Source organism: Protomyctophum bolini, assembly GCF_963924005.1.
Source record: "Protomyctophum bolini genome assembly, chromosome: 11".
Taxonomy (NCBI): Eukaryota; Metazoa; Chordata; class Actinopteri; order Myctophiformes; family Myctophidae; genus Protomyctophum; species Protomyctophum bolini.
Genome location: NC_137872.1, coordinates 18,008,516 through 18,026,015, shown reverse-complemented (window position 1 = coordinate 18,026,015; position 17,500 = coordinate 18,008,516). Strand labels below are relative to the sequence as shown.

The following is a 17,500-nucleotide window of genomic DNA, read 5'->3' as shown; positions in this document are numbered from 1 at the left end:
GAAAGCTGGAAGGAGAGCTGGCCGACCTCCACGAGCAGCAGGCTGACCTGCAGGACCAGCTGGCAGCGCTAAGAGCACAGCTGGCCGCTAAGGAGGAGGAGCTTCAAGCCACGCAGGCCCGGTAGCTAGAGAATTAACAACACCTCCTGATTGTTAGTTAACCACTTAAACAGGATCAGTTTACCCCCCCCCCTAAATGACTTATTAGCCCTGAATTCATGGACATGTTTTTGTTCTCGTCACATTGATTCCTAAGCCAATAATGTGGTGACCGGCGACCGAGTCTCTCTTACTGAATTATTGGCTTTCAAATGTGGCAAAATCTCCATGAATTCAAGGCTTCATGGGGTGTGTAATGAGTTTTTGGGTGAACTACTCCTTTAAGGCCAATACATACTGCTTCAGGCGTCGGGAAATCGTACAATTTGAAAAGGCTATAGTTCGTCGAGTCAGGATTGTGGAGGTGCACGGGTTCAGAGGAAAAGTTCTGGGACCGCCCTTACGATGCTTGGAATGACGTCAATTTGTAGTCATATCACGTTCCTTTCTGAAGAAAAGTTTGGCCGTCGAAAGGAGAATGGACCGTGCTATAAACCCTCTACTAAGTAAGCTGGATCTGCGCTGGCTCTGTACTTGAACCGCTTTTTTCTGGTGTACACCAAAACTCTTAGATCTGCTATTTTTTGGCTAATGTTCCCTCCATTTACTATCAAGTAACTATTGATCACTGTGGGTAAATTTGTCCTCTGCATTTGCGAGGCATCCTAAGACGAGATGTTTAGGACACAAGAAACACTTTCCTGGGGTTTTTATCTGTGTAAAATGTGTTTTTAGATATTGTAGTTATGACGCCATCTTCATGACCAAACTTTGTAATGAAAATGTGGTCTCACTTCCTTCCTGGACAGTAAAGTCACACATCTACGCAGCCTTCCCCCTCTCCACAAGGAGGGAAGGTGGCACCAAAGCATTATGGTCATTGTAGGAATTCAGCAATCTTATCAAACCCTATTCAAACACACAGACAGTATTTTTCTGGGCATAGGGTGTAAATTTCAAATTCTGCCTTGTCCTCGGTCTCTCTCCATGTAGCGGCCGCGTCGAATAACACAAGTTAAATGTGCAGCAGGTAGATAGCCTCTCTCTTTATATTCTCTCTCTCTCTCTCTCTCTCTCTCTCTCTCTCTCTCTATGTCTCTCCAGGCTGGAGGAGGAGAGTGTCCAGCGGGCAGCGCTACTGAAGCGGGTGCGGGATCTGGAGGCTCTGCTGTCGGAGCTCCAGGAGGACCTGGAGGCGGAGCGGGCAGACCGGGGGAAAGCGGAGGCGGCGCGCAACGATCTAGCTGACGAGCTGAACGCCCTCCGCACAGAACTGGAGGACAGCCTGGACACCACGGCCGCACAGCAGGAGCTACGGTCAGTCACCCATAGTTAAAACACAGTTAGGAGCTATGGTCAGTCACCTATAGTTAAACACAGTTAGGAGCTACGGTCAGTCACCCATAGTTAAAACACAGTTATAGGAGCTACGGTCAGTCACTTTTAAAGGTAACTGTTTACAGAAAACACACCACCATCCTTAAAACACTGTTTTTAGCTACAGAAAACACACCACCATCCAGTTATAGGAGCTACGGTCAGTCACCCATAGTTTAAACACAGTTATAGGAGCTACGGTCAGTCACCCATAGTTAAAACACAGTTTAGGAGCTACGGTCAGTCACCCATAGTTAACCAACCCATTAAGGCCTGGAACGCATCTGTGTCACCTTAGCTTTTAACCATTGTTTTATACTTTAGCTGTCGCAGTCCCGCCCTCGATGAGTGGCCCGGAAGAGAATTTCCCATACATTTTTCCTATAGAAGTATTTATTTAAAGACATTTAAGTCTCGGACAAAGCCAACTCGGCTCCAATTCGGCTCCTGACATGCGTGGTGTGTGTGTGCGTGTGTGTGTGCGTGTGCGTGTGCGTGTGTGTGTGTGTGTGTGTGTGTGTGTGTGTGTGTGTGTGTGTGTGTGTGTGTGTGTGTGTGTGTGTGTGTGTGTGTGTGTGTGTGTGTGTGTGTGTGTGTGTGCGTGTGCGTGTGTGTGCGTGTGTGCGATGCAGGGCGAAGCGTGAGCAGGAGGTGTCCATGCTGAAGAAGGCCATGGAGGAGCAGGGGAGGAGTCATGAAGCACAGACACAGGACCTCAGACACAGACACAGCCAGGCTGTGGAGGAGCTCACTGAGCAGCTGGAGCAGGCCAAGAAAGTGGGTCACACACTACACACACACACACACACACACACACACACACACACACACACACACACTCACACTCACACACAGTCATTCAGAAATGTCCATTATGAATCTTTGAGGGGCGCTAGCCCCTCCTATGCACAGCTTTGTGGGTGTGTGTGTGTATGAGCACGAAATGTGCTCAGCTGATTGACTGAGCACGGAATGTGATGTACAGTATGATGATAAGAGCGCCCCTTATTTCACACAAGTGTAATTTTCTCTTGTGCAAATGATGTATTTATTTCCAGCTGAGGGATTGACACTGTGAGAGCTTGTCTTAAGGCGAACGCATACTCCACCTTTAGGACCACCGCAGTGGTTGGGAAGACTACAACATGACGTCATGCTGTTTTACTAACAATCGCAGTGGTTAGGTTACCACCTTAAAACTGGAGCATGTGTCCCGCTTTAATACTTGTGTGTAATATCTGTTTTTCACTCTTCACAATTTTTATTGAAGGAAGAACAGACACAAACAAAAAAACAACTAACAAGACAATACGGGAAAGAAAAAGAAAAGAAAAAGGACAAAAAGTAAAAGAAAGAAAGGCTGCATTTTTCATATTACAATAAACATTCAATGAAATTCTATTGCAATATCACTAGGCTGAGAGAAGAGATTCCACTTTTCCCATTTTTTATAGAATTTATCCTCTTGTAGTCTCAGTATGAATGTTAGTTTTTCCATAGAATACAGTTCCTCAATAATGTCCATCCATTGATCTTTCGTTGGTGGGTCCTGTTGGTACCAGCGTCGTGTGATTGCTTTTTTACTTGATGCTAAGAGGATCTTGATTAAATATTTATCATGTGTTGAAAATCTTCAGGGATATTTCCCAACAGTAGAAAAGAAACAGACAGAGGTATCTCAAAACACAGAATGGTCTCCAAAGTGGAATGAATATCCTGCCAGTATTTCTGAATTTTAGGACAAGACCAGAAGATATGAGCGTGGCCCGCTTCCTTGTGGCCACATTGTCTCCAGCAAGGCTGTTCTGTTTTCAGTTGTCTTGCTTTAATTTTGGGAGTAATAAAAAATCTCGTTAAGTTCTTCCAACAGAATTCTCTCCACATTCTTGAGTTGGTGGATGTAATTTGTGTTTTGCACATGTTTGCCCATTCTTCTGATGTGATGGTAATCTCCAACTCTTTTTCCCAATTAGTTTTAATGTACTCTGTGGAGTTAGACCTAGCTGAAACCAGGGCATTATATATACTGGGCACTACTCTTTTGGACTCATGCTTATATGCCTGAATAAAAACCTTTATGAGATCGTTTGAGGCCACCGGCTCGGATGCTTTCACCTCCCCCATGAAGTACTCTCGTATTTGGAGGTATCTAAAAAAGTCCTTGTTATCTATGCACATACACATATTTTTCAATTGTTCAAAGTTCAATAACACATTGCCTTTCATGGCAGTACTGTAAGAGGAAAAACCATACCGAGCCCATCGCCTGAAAGTTTGATCGTACACACCAGGCTTAAAATCTGGATCATAAGCGGGCCACCTCAACACCCTAATTGTCCTCTCCATTTTGAACTGTTTCACGACTTTGAACCAAGTATTTAGAGTAAATATTGTGAATGGGTCTAAAATGTCATAGTATGACTTAGCCTGGTCTTTGTTCCCAATTAAAGACTGAATAGGGATGTTGATTGATTTAATTTCCAAAGCTTTCCATTTAGCCTCGCATTTATCATCACACCAACATATTAAAGGTCTTAATTGTGACGCATAATAGTAATCCCTCAAATTTGGAAGGGATAGTCCCCCTCTTTCTTTAGGGAGTTGTAAAGTTTGGAATCTGATTCTCGGTTTTTTACCGTTCCAGAAAAATCTAGATATAATTTTGTCCCATTCACAAAACTGTTTGGCAGGCACATCCACTGGTAGAGACTGAAAGAAATACAAAATCCTAGGTAAAACATTCATCTTGACTGCTTCTATTCTAGAACTTAAGTCCAAGGGTGACAGAGACCATCTCTCTATATCTTTTTTAATTTGTGTGATTATGGGATGATAATTTGCTTCATAGAGTTTAGATAGGTCCTTAGTCAACCTTATTCCCAAATAATTAATTGATTTAGAGTTCCAATTGAAAGGGTAAAGCTCTTTTGTTTCCTTTGAGGGCTTGTAATTATAAGAGAGTATCTGTGTCTTATCCACATTGAGTTCATAGCCTGAGAACCGACCATACATTTCCAAGGAGCTCATTAATTTGGGGAGGCATCTATCCGGATTTTTTAAATAAATTAACAAATCATCTGCATATAAAGCCAGCTTCTGCTCATCATCATTTATAGGGATTCCTTGTATTTGAGGGTCTTCTCTGATTGCCTGGGCCAGTGTAATATCATTTTTAATAGGTCTCTGGTCTTTTCTATAGCAGTGGTTCCCAAAGTGGGGTCCACGGACCCCTGGGGGTCTGCGACGTATAGCCAGGGGGTCCACGAAATAATTCAGATTATGTTTTTTTCAAATATGTTTTTTTTTGTCAGTGAATTATGGTACGCCTTTGGATAGAAAGTCACTTTCAGTTAGAGTTCGTTAGAGTGCTGCAGAGGCTGAGTGACTGTGACCAGCTGATGGTCGTCGTTGACGCTTAATTGATGCATCAAGGAAGGCAATTATGTGTCTGCACTGTCAAATAGGTCTACATCTATTCTTCCCCCCAAGGGGTACCTGGGCCAAAAAAGTTTGGAAACCCCTGTCCTATAGGTTAAACTCATATATACGTGTGTATATATATGTCTGTCCGTCTGTCCATCTATCCGTCCATGTGTCTGTCTGTCCTTCCGTCTGTCTGCAGTTGAGAGCCAGTCTGGAGAAGACCAAGCAGGCGGTGGAGAAGCAGGCTGTGGAGCTGAGCACTGAGCTGCGCTCGCTGACCAGCTCCAAGCAGGAGCTGGAACACAAGAGGAAGAGAGCCGACGGCCAGCTGGCCGACCTGCAGCTGAGCTTCAGCGACAGCGAGAGGCAGAGGGCCGAGCTGGGCGAGCGCGTCACCAAGATCACTGTGAGTCCTCAACACATGCACAGTTCATTTAACTCTGTAGTGTAGAGTGTACAAATTGTTATATTTACACTATTGGAGTTACAGACCTATTTAAAGGTCTTTATTTGATTCCATTTGTTTCATCTTGGTGAGTGTGTCTGTCTTTCTCTTCTTTGTACCTCTTTTTCTGTCTTTGTCTGTGTCTGTGTCTGTCTCTAACTCCTTTCTCTCTGTCTCTCTGTCTCAGTTGGAGTTGGACAATGTGACAGGTCTGTTGAATGAGGCAGAGGGGAAGAACATCAAGATGAGTAAAGACGTCTCCAGCCTGAGCTCTCAGCTACACGATGCACAGGTGAGGAACACCTACCATTCACCAGCTAATGTGTAATAATAACATTAGAGTATAATGTTGACTTTTATAGTATCTCAAAGAAACTGAGACACAATTCAGCATTCAACTGTAGGGGTGTAAGAAATAATCAGGTAATCAGATGTATCGACTGACAGAAATGCATCAAATCTTATTTGAGATCAAGAGTGTTCAGAACCGAGTAAGAAGTGTGCCTCATTTCATTCTTTGTAACTTGTATATAGAAAATAACAAACATCATCACAAATGTTGAATCTGCAAACATAACTAACAACTAGAACTGCACTCTGTCGAGTGCATACTTGCTTGTTGCACACTAGTAGGCCATAAATGGCCAACTAGTGCGCAAGCAGAGCGCGCAAGTACTTTCGACCGCTGTAAACTGTCAAATCTCAGTATCTCTGTGAAGGAACGTTTGAAATGTATTAGGTGTAACTATTTTCTACCTACCTACTTTATTTTTACTGATTATGTATATAGTATACGTATGACTAGCTCTAAATGATGACGTAAGACATACGTATACGTATACATATACTATATAGAGTATGTAGTTGTAAGTTGATTAGCGGTATACTGTGGTTACTTTGCGCCAAAACCGTGACAACCAACCCGCCATTTGATGCGTATGCAAGAAAAACATGTAATCTGGTCCCAGCAAACCAGGCACAGATTTGCTGTTTTTTTTGCATACACATCAAATGGCGGGTTGGCTGTCACGGTGAGACTTATTAGAATAATTACTTGCACACTCTGCTTGCGCAAGTAATAACTTATTATTATTATTGAGTCCCAGTGCACCTGTTCTTCACCCTGGTCTAAATTGATCCCATAGATTAGTCAAATAATTAGTTATCAACCAAATAATTATTATCAGAGCAATTAATGAGTGTAGAGATGTCTCTCTCCTTTCTTTTTTAAAGAGTAATTGATTATGCAAATAATCCCTCAACCATTCCAGTCTGAATATAATCTGAAACACACTCATACGTTGTATGTCTCAAAGGCTCTTCTGTTCACCCTTCATCACCCTTCCTACCAAGCTCTTCCTCTCCTTGCACCCCTTCTCATCCTATATGCTCTCACAGTTCCTAACTCTTGTCCTTCGACCATCTCTCTTCCTCGCCTCTCCACACCTCTTCCCCCCCTTTCTCCTCCTCTTCCCCTAATCTCCCTCCCTCCCCCCTCCCTCTCCTCCTCCAGGAGCTGGCGTCGGAGGAGACTCGCCAGAAGCTGAACCTGACGGGCCGCCTGCGGCAGGTGGAGGATGAGCGGAACAACTTGGCGGAGCAGCTGGAGGAGGAGACGGAGGCCAAGTGGGCCGTGGAAAAGCAGCTCTCCAGCCTCAACATGCAGGTCAGTGGGCCGTGGAAAAGCAGCTCTCCAGCCTCAACATGCAGGTCAGTGGGCCGTGGAAAAGCAGCTCTCCAGCCTCAACATGCAGGTCAGTGGGCCGTGGAAAAGCAGCTCTCCAGCCTCAACATGCAGGTCAGTGGGCTGTGGAAAAGCAGCTCTCCAGCCTCAACATGCAGGTCAGTGGGCTGTGGAGAAGCAGCTCTCCAGCCTCAACATGCAGGTCAGTGGGCCGTGGAGAAGCAGCTCTCCAGCCTCAACATGCAGGTCAGTGGGCTGTGGAGAAGCAGCTCTGCAGCCTCAACATGCAGGTCAGTGGGCTGTGGAGAAGCAGCTCTCCAGCCTCAACATGCAGGTCAGTGGGCCGTGGAGAAGCAGCTCTCCAGCCTCAACATGCAGGTCAGTGGGCCGTGGAGAAGCAGCTCTGCAGCCTCAACATGCAGGTCAGTGGGCCGTGGAGAAGCAGCTCTGCAGCCTCAACATGCAGGTCAGTGGGCCGTGGAGAAGCAGCTCTCCAGCCTCAACATGCAGGTCAGTGGGCTGTGGAGAAGCAGCTCTGCAGCCTCAACATGCAGGTCAGTGGGTGCACGGTGGCACAGTTGGTAGTGCTGTCGCCTCACAGCTAGAAGGTCCTGGGTTCGATTCCCGCTCGGGGCACTGTGGGTGCTGGCGGCGTGTTTCCTCCTCATCAGTGCCCATACCCGAAGGCGGGGTTGGCGAAAGGGCCTTTCTGTGTGGAGTTTGCATGTTCTCCCCGTGTCCCCTAGGGTAGATACCCTCACAAAAACATGCAGTAATCCTGGTCTCTAAACTGCCTCCCCCTGGCCAGCCGGGGCGCCTGATGGAGGGGAAAGGAACTGGTTGGAATAACGTGTTCCTTCCACGCGCTACGTCCAACCAGGGAACTCCCCCCTGTCAGGTGTAAAGGAGCAACTTGGACACTCAGGCATGAAGGGAGCATGAGTTAAGTCCGTTGCTCTCCCCAGGTTGGCGGAGGGTGTGTAGAGCCCAGGATCACAGTAGATGATTGGCACAGGGGTGAAAAATGGGTTACAAAATCGTGGGATAAAAAATATATAAAAAAAACAAAAACATGCAGGTCAGTGGGCCGTGGAGAAGCAGCTCTCCAGCCTCAACATGCAGGTCAGTGGGCTGTGGAGAAGCAGCTCTGCAGCCTCAACATGCAGGTCAGTGGGCTGTGGAGAAGCAGCTCTGCAGCCTCAACATGCAGGTCAGTGGGCTGTGGAGAAGCAGCTCTGCAGCCTCAACATGCAGGTCAGTGGGCTGTGGAGAAGCAGCTCTGCAGCCTCAACATGCAGGTCAGTGGGCTGTGAAGAAGCAGCTCTGCAGCCTCAACATGCAGGTCAGTGGGCTGTGGAGAAGCAGCTCTGCAGCCTCAACATGCAGGTCAGTGGGCTGTGGAGAAGCAGCTCTGCAGCCTCAACATGCAGGTCAGTGGGCTGTGGAGAAGCAGCTCTGCAGCCTCAACATGCAGGTCAGTGGGCTGTGGAGAAGCAGCTCTCCAGCCTCAACATGCAGGTCAGTGGGCTGTGGAGAAGCAGCTCTGCAGCCTCAACATGCAGGTCAGTGGGCTGTGGAGAAGCAGCTCTGCAGCCTCAGCATGCAGGTCAGTAAGCCGTGGAGAAGCAGCTCTGCAGCCTCAGCATGCAGGTCAGTAAGCCGTGGAGAAGCAGCTCTGCAGCCTCAGCATGCAGGTCAGTAAGCCGTGGAGAAGCAGCTCTACAGCCTCAGCATGCAGGTCAGCGTTGGTCAATGCTGTTACAGTGTCAGTCCAGGCACAGACACAGGTCAGTAGTGTTACACTGTGTTCGAAGCGTCTGCCTGAAGCCAACTGGCAGGTATATATTTAGCATAGCTACCAGCCATAGTGGCTTGCAGCTTTTTAAGAGGGTTCTATGACTAAAATACCCATTTTGCCAAATAGTTACAACAAGGAGTCTGACAGTTTCATTAGTCAATCAATGGGTGAATGTACTACACATTGTAAAGAGTGCTTTGGATAAAGGCTCTATATAAATGTACCATTTAAGGAGCACTTCATCCAAGGCCGGCATCCATGGTCTTAACAATTCCTTAGTCAAATGCATTAAAACCAGGAAAGCATCTGCGCCATTTTAGATTTGAGTCATTTTATACTTTGGCTATTCAAAAATAGCAGATATACAAGCCCATAGTGCCGCACAAATGTAGATCTGCTATTTCTTTTTAAATCTTGAATAAATATATATTTTAAAAATGAAATTGAAATTTTGAACTCAAATCTTTGCTTCTGGGGTCCCTGGAACCTGAGATGGGGGTCTGTGGCCAAGTATATATACTTTTGGGAGTCCTTGACATGACAAAGTTTGAGCACCACTGATGTGGTGGCAACATACGTTTTTTGGTTTTTTAACTGCTAGGATTTAGAAGACATTTGTAGAATCTAACCATGGACCCCTGTCACGCACGCAGCTGTCCGACTCCAAGAAGAAGCTGGAGGAACTGTCCGGGGCGGTGGAGCTGCTGGAGGAGGGGAAGAGGCGTCTGCAGCGGGACCTAGAGGTGGCCAGCGGCGAGTACGAGGAGAAGGCCTCGGCCTGCGACAAGCTGGAGAAGACCAAGATGCGCCTGCAGCAGGACCTGGAGGACGTCCTCATGGACCTGGACGGACAGAGACAGCTGGTCTCCAGCCTGGAGAAGAAGCAGAGGAAGTTTGACCAGGTCAGTTTTATGCACCTCTCTCTCTCTCTCTCTCTCTCTGTCTCTCTCTGGCAGTGAGCATGCGCGAGCATGCTCACCTGCAGGCGCCCTTTTGAAAAGTCCCAAAAGAAACGTTCCGCACAAGCATATAGAAACTTTGTGTTGTCACTGTCTTTGTCAACCGTGTAATGAACATTTTGTTACTACTCCTGTAACTGTGAGAAGTTGTGAAGCTAGAAACAAGTACAGTATCAGACAATATCAACACCTCCGTTTTGTGTTTAAATTGTACTGAAATATATTTTTTGTAGCATAACTTAAACCCAGTCAAATTGAATGCCTCAACTCCAAGGGCTTGTCAGGGTGGGGGGTTCCCCAGTTCAAATATGATTATGTTGAGTGCATTTTAAACAGCCTCTGACTGTACTGACCTACGACCTATCCCATCTCATTCTCCTCTGCTGCCACTCTCTCTCTCTCCCTGTCTCTCTCTCTGTGTCTGGCCATGGTCAGATGCTGGCGGAGGAGCGCTCTGCATCTCTGAAGAATGCGGAGGAGCGTGACCGTGCCGAGGCGGAGGTCAGGGAGAAGGAGACGAGGCTGCTGGCTCTGGGCAGGGGTCTGGAGGAGAAGCAGGCGGCACTGGAGGAGGCGGAGAAGGCCATCAAGGCCCTCCGCGCCGAGATGGAGGACCTCGTCAACTCCAAGGACGACGTGGGCCAGAGTGTACGTGTGACTACACTGAGAGATGTTAACATGCCGTTACTTACTAGCTGAGGAATGAGTTAGCGGAGAGGATATCCTTCTGTTGTAGCTTTACTAATCTGGAAAGAGATTGTGAAAAACGTTCATAGGACTGGGTTCGCTTCTGATAGAGTCAATAGTAGCAACAGTTGTATCTGCCAGGCATGTAAAATTAATGTCAGTTTGATTGATTGGTTCTTATTGAAGAAATTTCTGATGACTACAATCTGTCTCAATCTCAACAGATGGAGGACGTAATTGCAATGAACTACAATTTAAGATGGCTGCACATTTAATGTGCTAGCTAGCTATATTGTAACAGTATACTCGGGGCTCATCAATTGTGTCTGTGGCAAATACTTGGTCTTGTCTGTGGCAAATTTATTATTTTCTTTTTTATACACCATTACAGGTATAATATTCAGTTTTTGATCAAGACCCACTTACTGAATGTAAAGTCTCCAGGGTTTCTTACTACGACACTATGATGGCATATTCCAAATAGTATAGTACAACTAGTACTAGTGGTTATCATCAAATGTTTTATTTGCAAGGCAAGGACCACTTTAACTCTGAGAGTGTACTAATGGAATACGGGTCAATTTGGTTCCATTTGTACACTCAGAGTTACAGACCAAAATTTACCAAAATGTCCACCACAAGCCAGCAAGACGACGACCCCCCTGGTCCTCCTGATGTTCCATGGCATGTCTCTCTCTCTCTCTCTCTTTCTCTCTCTCTCTCTCTCTCCCGCCACACACAGGTCCACGACATTGAGAAGGCGCGGCGCAGCCTGGAGGCCATGGTGGAGGAGATGAGGACGCAGATGGACGAGGTGGAGGACGAGCTGCAGGCGGCCGAGGACGCCAAGCTGCGCCTGGAGGTGAACGGCCAGGCGCTCAGGGCGCAGCACGAGAGAGACCTGCAGGCCCGCGACGAGGCCGCAGAGGAGCAGCGGAGGACGCTGCTCAAGCAGGTCAGTGGAGTAGTGAATGTAGCGAAAATGGCAGATTTACAAGCTCACAGACAGGGCACAAAGCGACGCGGTGGGAGCTTGTGGATATGCTATTTTCACTACTTTGGGTCTTGAGCTAAAAATGTTGGGAACCACTGCCGTAGACACCTGAAGTTGACATATTTTTGTCACGGCATGGCTGCAGACCAAGCTGTCTAGAACAGAGATTGTCTGTACAATGTAAAACCTGTGTACACTACTACAAGACAATATGTGTACACAAATATCACTCTAGATTTCACAGTGTATGTACAGTATGGACATATCAATTCCCACAAAAGTAGACCAATCACGGCTCATGCATGGTTCAACCTTAACCCTAATGGAAACTTAACAGCACCCAGAGTGTAGAGTAGGAGAGTAGCGACACGCTTTGATCTCGCCGCCGCAAAGCGGGTGCCTATATGGGCTATAGTTCCAAACATCGCTCCTATGGCTGGAACTATCCCATTGAGATAGAATGAGCACTTCCGCATTCCATTGTTACAATGGGAGTCAACGCTAGTGTCGCCACTCTCTTACTAGATTACTCTGACAGCACCTAACCCTACAGTACTTACCATCAGTTACCAACCATTAAATCGTGTGCACACTTGCTATCGATAGCTATGGCTGCAGTGCACAATAATGACTATCAGTCAAAAACAAAACCATTAAACATTAACCTGTCATCTCTGCTTATATCTCAAATATTTGTAGTGACACATACGACCCTCCCAAACAAAGTCCTGTTCATTCACGAGACGAGGTTCTAATGTAAATCTCTTGAACAAGTCTGTCCTCGCCTGTCCACTGGCATGTCCCCTCCACCACCCCTCCCTCTCTCCCTCCATCCCTCTGTCCCCTCCACTACCCCTCCCTTCCCCCTCCCTCTGTCCCCCCACCACCCCTCCCTTCCCCCTCCCTCTCTCCCTCTGTCCCCCCACCACCCCTCCCTCTCTCCCTCCATCCCTCTGTCCCCTCCACCACCCCTCCCTTCCCCCTCCCTCTCTCCCTCTGTCCCCCCACCACCCCTCCTTCTCTCCCTCCATCCCTCTGTCCCCTCCACCACCCCTCCCTTCCCCCTCCCTCTCTCCCTCTGTCCCCCCACCCCTCCCTCCCTCCATCCCTCTGTCCCACCCTCCCTCTGTCCCCCCACCCCTCCCTCCCTCTGTCCCCCCACCCCTCCCTCCCTCTGTCCCCCCACCCCTCCCTCCCTCCATCCCTCTGTCCCTCCCTCCCTCTGAACCCCCACCCCCTCCCTCCCTGTGTCCCCCCACCCCTCCCTCCCTCCATCCCTCTGTCCCACCCTCCCTCTGAACCCCCACCCCCTCCCTCCCTCTGTCCCCCCACCCCTCCCTCCCTCCATCCCTCTGTCCCACCCTCCCTCTGTCCCCCCACCCCTCCCTCTATCCTCCCACTCCTCCCTCCCTGCAGGTGCGTGATCTGGAGGTGGGGCTGGAGGAGGAGAAGAGACAGAGGAGTCAGGCCTCAGGCAGCAAGAAGAAGCTGGAGGCAGAGATGAAGGACATGGACGACCGGCTGGAGGCCGCCAGCAGGGGGCGTGAGGAGACCCTTAAGCAGCTCCGCAAGATCCAGGTTAAAATACACACAAGGACAGACACACACGTACACACGGTCGCACGCACACACACACACACACACACACACACACACACACACACACACACACACACACACACACACACACACACACACATATGAATGCCATATAGTTCACACGAGTGTCACACAGAAGTCGTGTCACAATTTTAATTTAAAAACAACATACAGATAATGAAACAAGCTGAAACGGTTTTGGACATGCAAGGTTTCAACCTGACAGCGACTCTTCTCTCTTCCTCAGGGCCAGCTGAAGGACCTCCAGAGGGAGTTGGAGGAGTCCCGTGCTGCCCACAAGGAGGTGTTGTCCTCAGCCAGGGAGTCAGAGAGGAGGTCCAAGACCATGGAGGCAGATCTGATCCACCTCAATGAGGTATGCCTACAACTGAACTACAGATGTGACCTTCCAACTCTTCACGCTTTCCTGGTCTTTTCCTGAAGGTTTTCTGTAGGAGAAAAACTTCCACACACACACCTAGAAATCTGGTTTTATTCAATTATTAGCCTTGCTAATTCTACTCCTTTACTACTGGGGGAAAAAGCAGAGGCACTTTATTTATTCAGGGAAACTGAATAGAATTAACTTTGACAAATGCCCCCCTTTGTCACTGACGTCCTGTTTCTGACAATGCACTGAAAATCCATCTGAGTTACAGATTTCTAAGGATCCCAACACCAGTCTGTTTACACATAATATTTGCAAATATGGAGCTTTCATTTAACTGTGAGTGAACAACATTTGAAACCATAATGGACGTAAGGGTCTATTTGGTTCCACTGAGGATTTCACCTCTCTATTGATAGACTTTACTCTCCTCGTCTACAGTTTGTCACATCTTGTGGTCAGACTGAATAACATAAGAGGTTGCAGAGGTGCATATATTCAAACTAATGTATATTGTTATCCCTCTCTCTCTCTCTCTCTCTCTCTCTCTCTCTCTCTCTCTCTCTCTCTCTCTAGGAGTTGCTAGCAGCTGACAGGGCTCGTAAGCAGGCAGAGATAGAAAGAGATGAGCTGTCTGAAGAGCTGTCCATCACCTCCTCTGGGAAGTGAGTGATGTGACGGAATGTCATTTGCATAGTCGGCTCTAAGTTGTCGTCAGCCAACCTCTAACTTTGAACCTACTGTACCAAAAAGTGCTAAAAGAGGTCTTCTCTCGTCCAGCTCCCTGCTGTGCGACGAGAAGCGTCGTCTGGAGGTGAAGCTGAGCGCGGTGGAGGAGGAGATGGAGGAGGAGCAGGTCATTGTGGAGAGCCTCAACGACAGGCTGAGGAAGAGCCAGCAGCAGGTAGGAGGTGCCCACTGAGGGTGCATGCGTTTGGTCCGACGTACTAACAGTCCTACAGTCATGAGCCCGACACCTAACCTTAGAGGAAGCCACGGGTTAGCTTAACCTGCCACGGGTTAGTTGTAACCTGCCACAGGTTTATTTGTAACCTGGCACACATGTCGGGACTCGTGTGTTATCCCATGCAGGTAGACCAGCTGGGAGGGGAGCTGGCGGCAGAGCGCTGCTCCTCACAGAGCAGAGAGGGCTCCAGGCTGCAGCTGGAGCGTCAGAACAGAGAGCTGAAGGGCAAGCTGCAGGAGACGGAGGGCCAGGGACGCACCCGTCTCAAGTCCTCCATCAGCACCCTGGAGAACAAGCTCCGAGAGACAGAGGAGCAGCTGGATATAGAGAGCAGGTCCGTGTGTTAACTATATGTAGTGTTGTGTGTAGAGAGCCTGGGGTCTGTTGGTGCGTGTGTTAACTATATGTAGTGTTGTGTGTTATAGAGAGCCTGGGGTCCGTTGGTGCGTGTGTTAACTATATGTAGTGTTGTGTGTAGAGAGCCTGGGGTCCGTTGGTGCGTGTGTTAACTATATGTAGTGTTGTGTGTAGAGAGCCTGGGGTCCGTTGGTGCGTGTGTTAACTATATGTAGTGTTGTGTATAGAGAGCCTGGGGTCCGTTGGTGCGTGTGTTAACTATATGTAGTGTTGTGTGTTGTGTGTAGAGAGCCTGGGGTCCGTTGGTGCGTGTGTTAACTATATGTAGTGTTGTGTGTTGTGTGTAGAGAGCCTGGGGTCCGTTGGTGCGTGTGTTAACTATATGTAGTGTTGTGTGTTGTGTGTAGAGAGCCTGGGGTCCGTTGGTGCGTGTGTTAACTATATGTAGTGTTGTGTGTTGTGTGTAGAGAGCCTGGGGTCCGTTGGTGCGTGTGTTAACTATATGTAGTGTTGTGTGTTGTGTATAGAGAGCCTGGGGTCCGTTGGTGCGTGTGTTAACTATATGTAGTGTTGTGTGTTGTGTGTAGAGAGCCTGGGGTCCGTTGGTGCGTGTGTTAACTATATGTAGTGTTGTGTGTTATAGAGAGCCTGGGGTCCGTTGGTACGTGTGTTAACTATATGTAGTGTTGTGTGTTATAGAGAGCCTGGGGTCCGTTGGTGCGTGTGTTAACTATATGTAGTGTTGTGTGTTATAGAGAGCCTGGGGTCCGTTGGTGCGTGTGTTAACTATATGTAGTGTTGTGTGTTATAGAGAGCCTGGGGTCCGTTGGTGCGTGTGTTAACTATATGTAGTGTTGTGTGTTATAGAGAGCCTGGGGTCCGTTGGTGCGTGTGTTAACTATATGTAGTGTTGTGTGTTATAGAGAGCCTGGGGTCCGTTGGTGCGTGTGTTAACTATATATAGTGTTGTGTGTAGAGAGCAGCAGGCCAGCACCAAGGGTCTGCGTCAGAGAGAAAAGAAAGTTAAGGATCTGACCAATCAGATGGAGGAGGAGAGGAAGATGAATCAGCAATACAAGGACCAGGTACATGCACACACAGGCACACACGCACGCGCGAGCACACACACACACACACACACACATACACAGGAACATCCTATGTGTTTGTGTGTATCAATTTAATTGAATATTAATATATAATAATTAAATACAGAACAAAGCTGATCTACAAGCTCAAAAAGCGTTTTTGTGCGACACTTTTGTATGACAAAATTGTAAAATCAATTTACGGAATATATACAAAAACTACAGCTTTTGTGTCGTGTGTGTGTACAAAATTAGTAATAAAAAAAACATGCACGCTTGTTCAATTAGGTCAATGATAAGATTAACCGCTAAGAAGATAATTGATAGTTGCATCCTCACACACACACCAATGCACCTGCTGCCCCTAAGGCCATAATTGTTGCAGTGAGGTGTACTGTGTTGTGACCTCCTGCTGTCCAGGCGGAGAAGGCCAACGTTCGGGTGAAGCAGTTGAAGCGTCAGCTGGAGGAGGTGGAGGAGGAGGCGCAGCGCACGGCCGCCTCCAGGAGGAAGATGCAGAGGGAGCTGGAGGAGGCCAACGAGACCAACGATGCTCTCAACAGGGAGGTGGCCTCTCTGCGCAGCAAGCTCAGGTATACTGCACACCACAACAACGTCTTATGAAGGATAATTAACACAGATAATATCATTCTAATGCTAATACACAATATATATGCAGAACGTTTACTGGTCACATGCAGCACTGGTTCCCAAACTATTTGAATGAAATAAAGGAATTCCATTATGTCAGTTGAAGTGTAAGTTCTACCAACACTGACATGTATTTTCTCCCCCCCCCCCCCAAGTTTCCAAAAACGTCCTACTCCAACTCGGTGTGTTTCTACATAAATATATGCCTGACCAAAATCAAGCATTTACAAATTAAATGGCAAGCAGAACTCTATTTGTTCTTAATGACATCATCTACTATATCAAATACAAGTTGTCTGTAGCAGGCGAGTAGATTGTGCCCAAACTATGGACATTATGCCCGACATGTCAAATTGGTCGTTTGTTAGGCCATGGTTTCTGAGCCTTTATCCTATTTCACCCTCGCAATAGAGGGTATTCGCGTGACATCATCGTACCTGGAAGTTATGCGGGAACGCCCACTGAGTAGCAAAAAACTACTTTCTGGCCTTGACAGCCCATTCATCCAAACAGAAAAGTCCTGTCTGATTGCATTAAACAATGTTAAACTCACCAACATTGCAGCTGTACGAAAAGCTTGAATTATCCTCTTTCTATCTGCAAAGTTTGTTTCATAAACATCTACCATAGAAACGCTATGAGCTACTTTCTGTCAAGAAATGCCCTGCATTTGATTATTTTTTTTAAGTATCAGAGTTTGAATAACACAACATTTTGCTGCCTCCTGCATTATGTGACATTTAGAAACAGGTGTTATGACGGTTGAGTGATTTCCAACGAGCGCATCCAAACTCCAACACTCCATGCTGCTCAATGTTTTTCCACTCAGTCTAGATGAGGGGGGGCGTGTCCTGATGGGAAGATCATGCATGTGCATACTCTCTATAACCTGTTTAATGCTGGGTACAAACCTGAAAGTGCTGATCAACGTGATGCGTTGTCAGTGCACTAGTCAAGCTCACCAGTGTTGTACTTGTATGAACA

At 47.4% G+C, this 17,500-nt stretch overlaps 1 protein-coding gene across 2 annotated transcripts in view; it reads left to right on the top strand.

The window, feature by feature from the left end:
• LOC308324183 (uncharacterized protein) overlaps positions 1–17,500 on the top strand; it is a 44,191-nt gene that overhangs the window by 25,585 nt on the left and 1,106 nt on the right. For both annotated transcript variants that reach the window (XM_080776152.1, XM_080776151.1), the window contains 16 exons: positions 1–121; positions 1,204–1,416; positions 2,109–2,253; positions 5,099–5,305; positions 5,532–5,636; positions 6,858–7,010; positions 9,480–9,728; positions 10,221–10,433; positions 11,215–11,427; positions 12,883–13,044; positions 13,313–13,441; positions 14,030–14,118; positions 14,234–14,357; positions 14,546–14,754; positions 15,754–15,862; positions 16,286–16,458. The exon at positions 1–121 is cut by the window's left edge and continues 51 nt beyond it. In XM_080776152.1, the coding sequence (XP_080632278.1) occupies positions 1–121; positions 1,204–1,416; positions 2,109–2,253; positions 5,099–5,305; positions 5,532–5,636; positions 6,858–7,010; positions 9,480–9,728; positions 10,221–10,433; positions 11,215–11,427; positions 12,883–13,044; positions 13,313–13,441; positions 14,030–14,118; positions 14,234–14,357; positions 14,546–14,754; positions 15,754–15,862; positions 16,286–16,458 (2,614 nt within the window). The remainder of the gene's footprint in view (positions 122–1,203; positions 1,417–2,108; positions 2,254–5,098; positions 5,306–5,531; positions 5,637–6,857; positions 7,011–9,479; positions 9,729–10,220; positions 10,434–11,214; positions 11,428–12,882; positions 13,045–13,312; positions 13,442–14,029; positions 14,119–14,233; positions 14,358–14,545; positions 14,755–15,753; positions 15,863–16,285; positions 16,459–17,500) is intronic.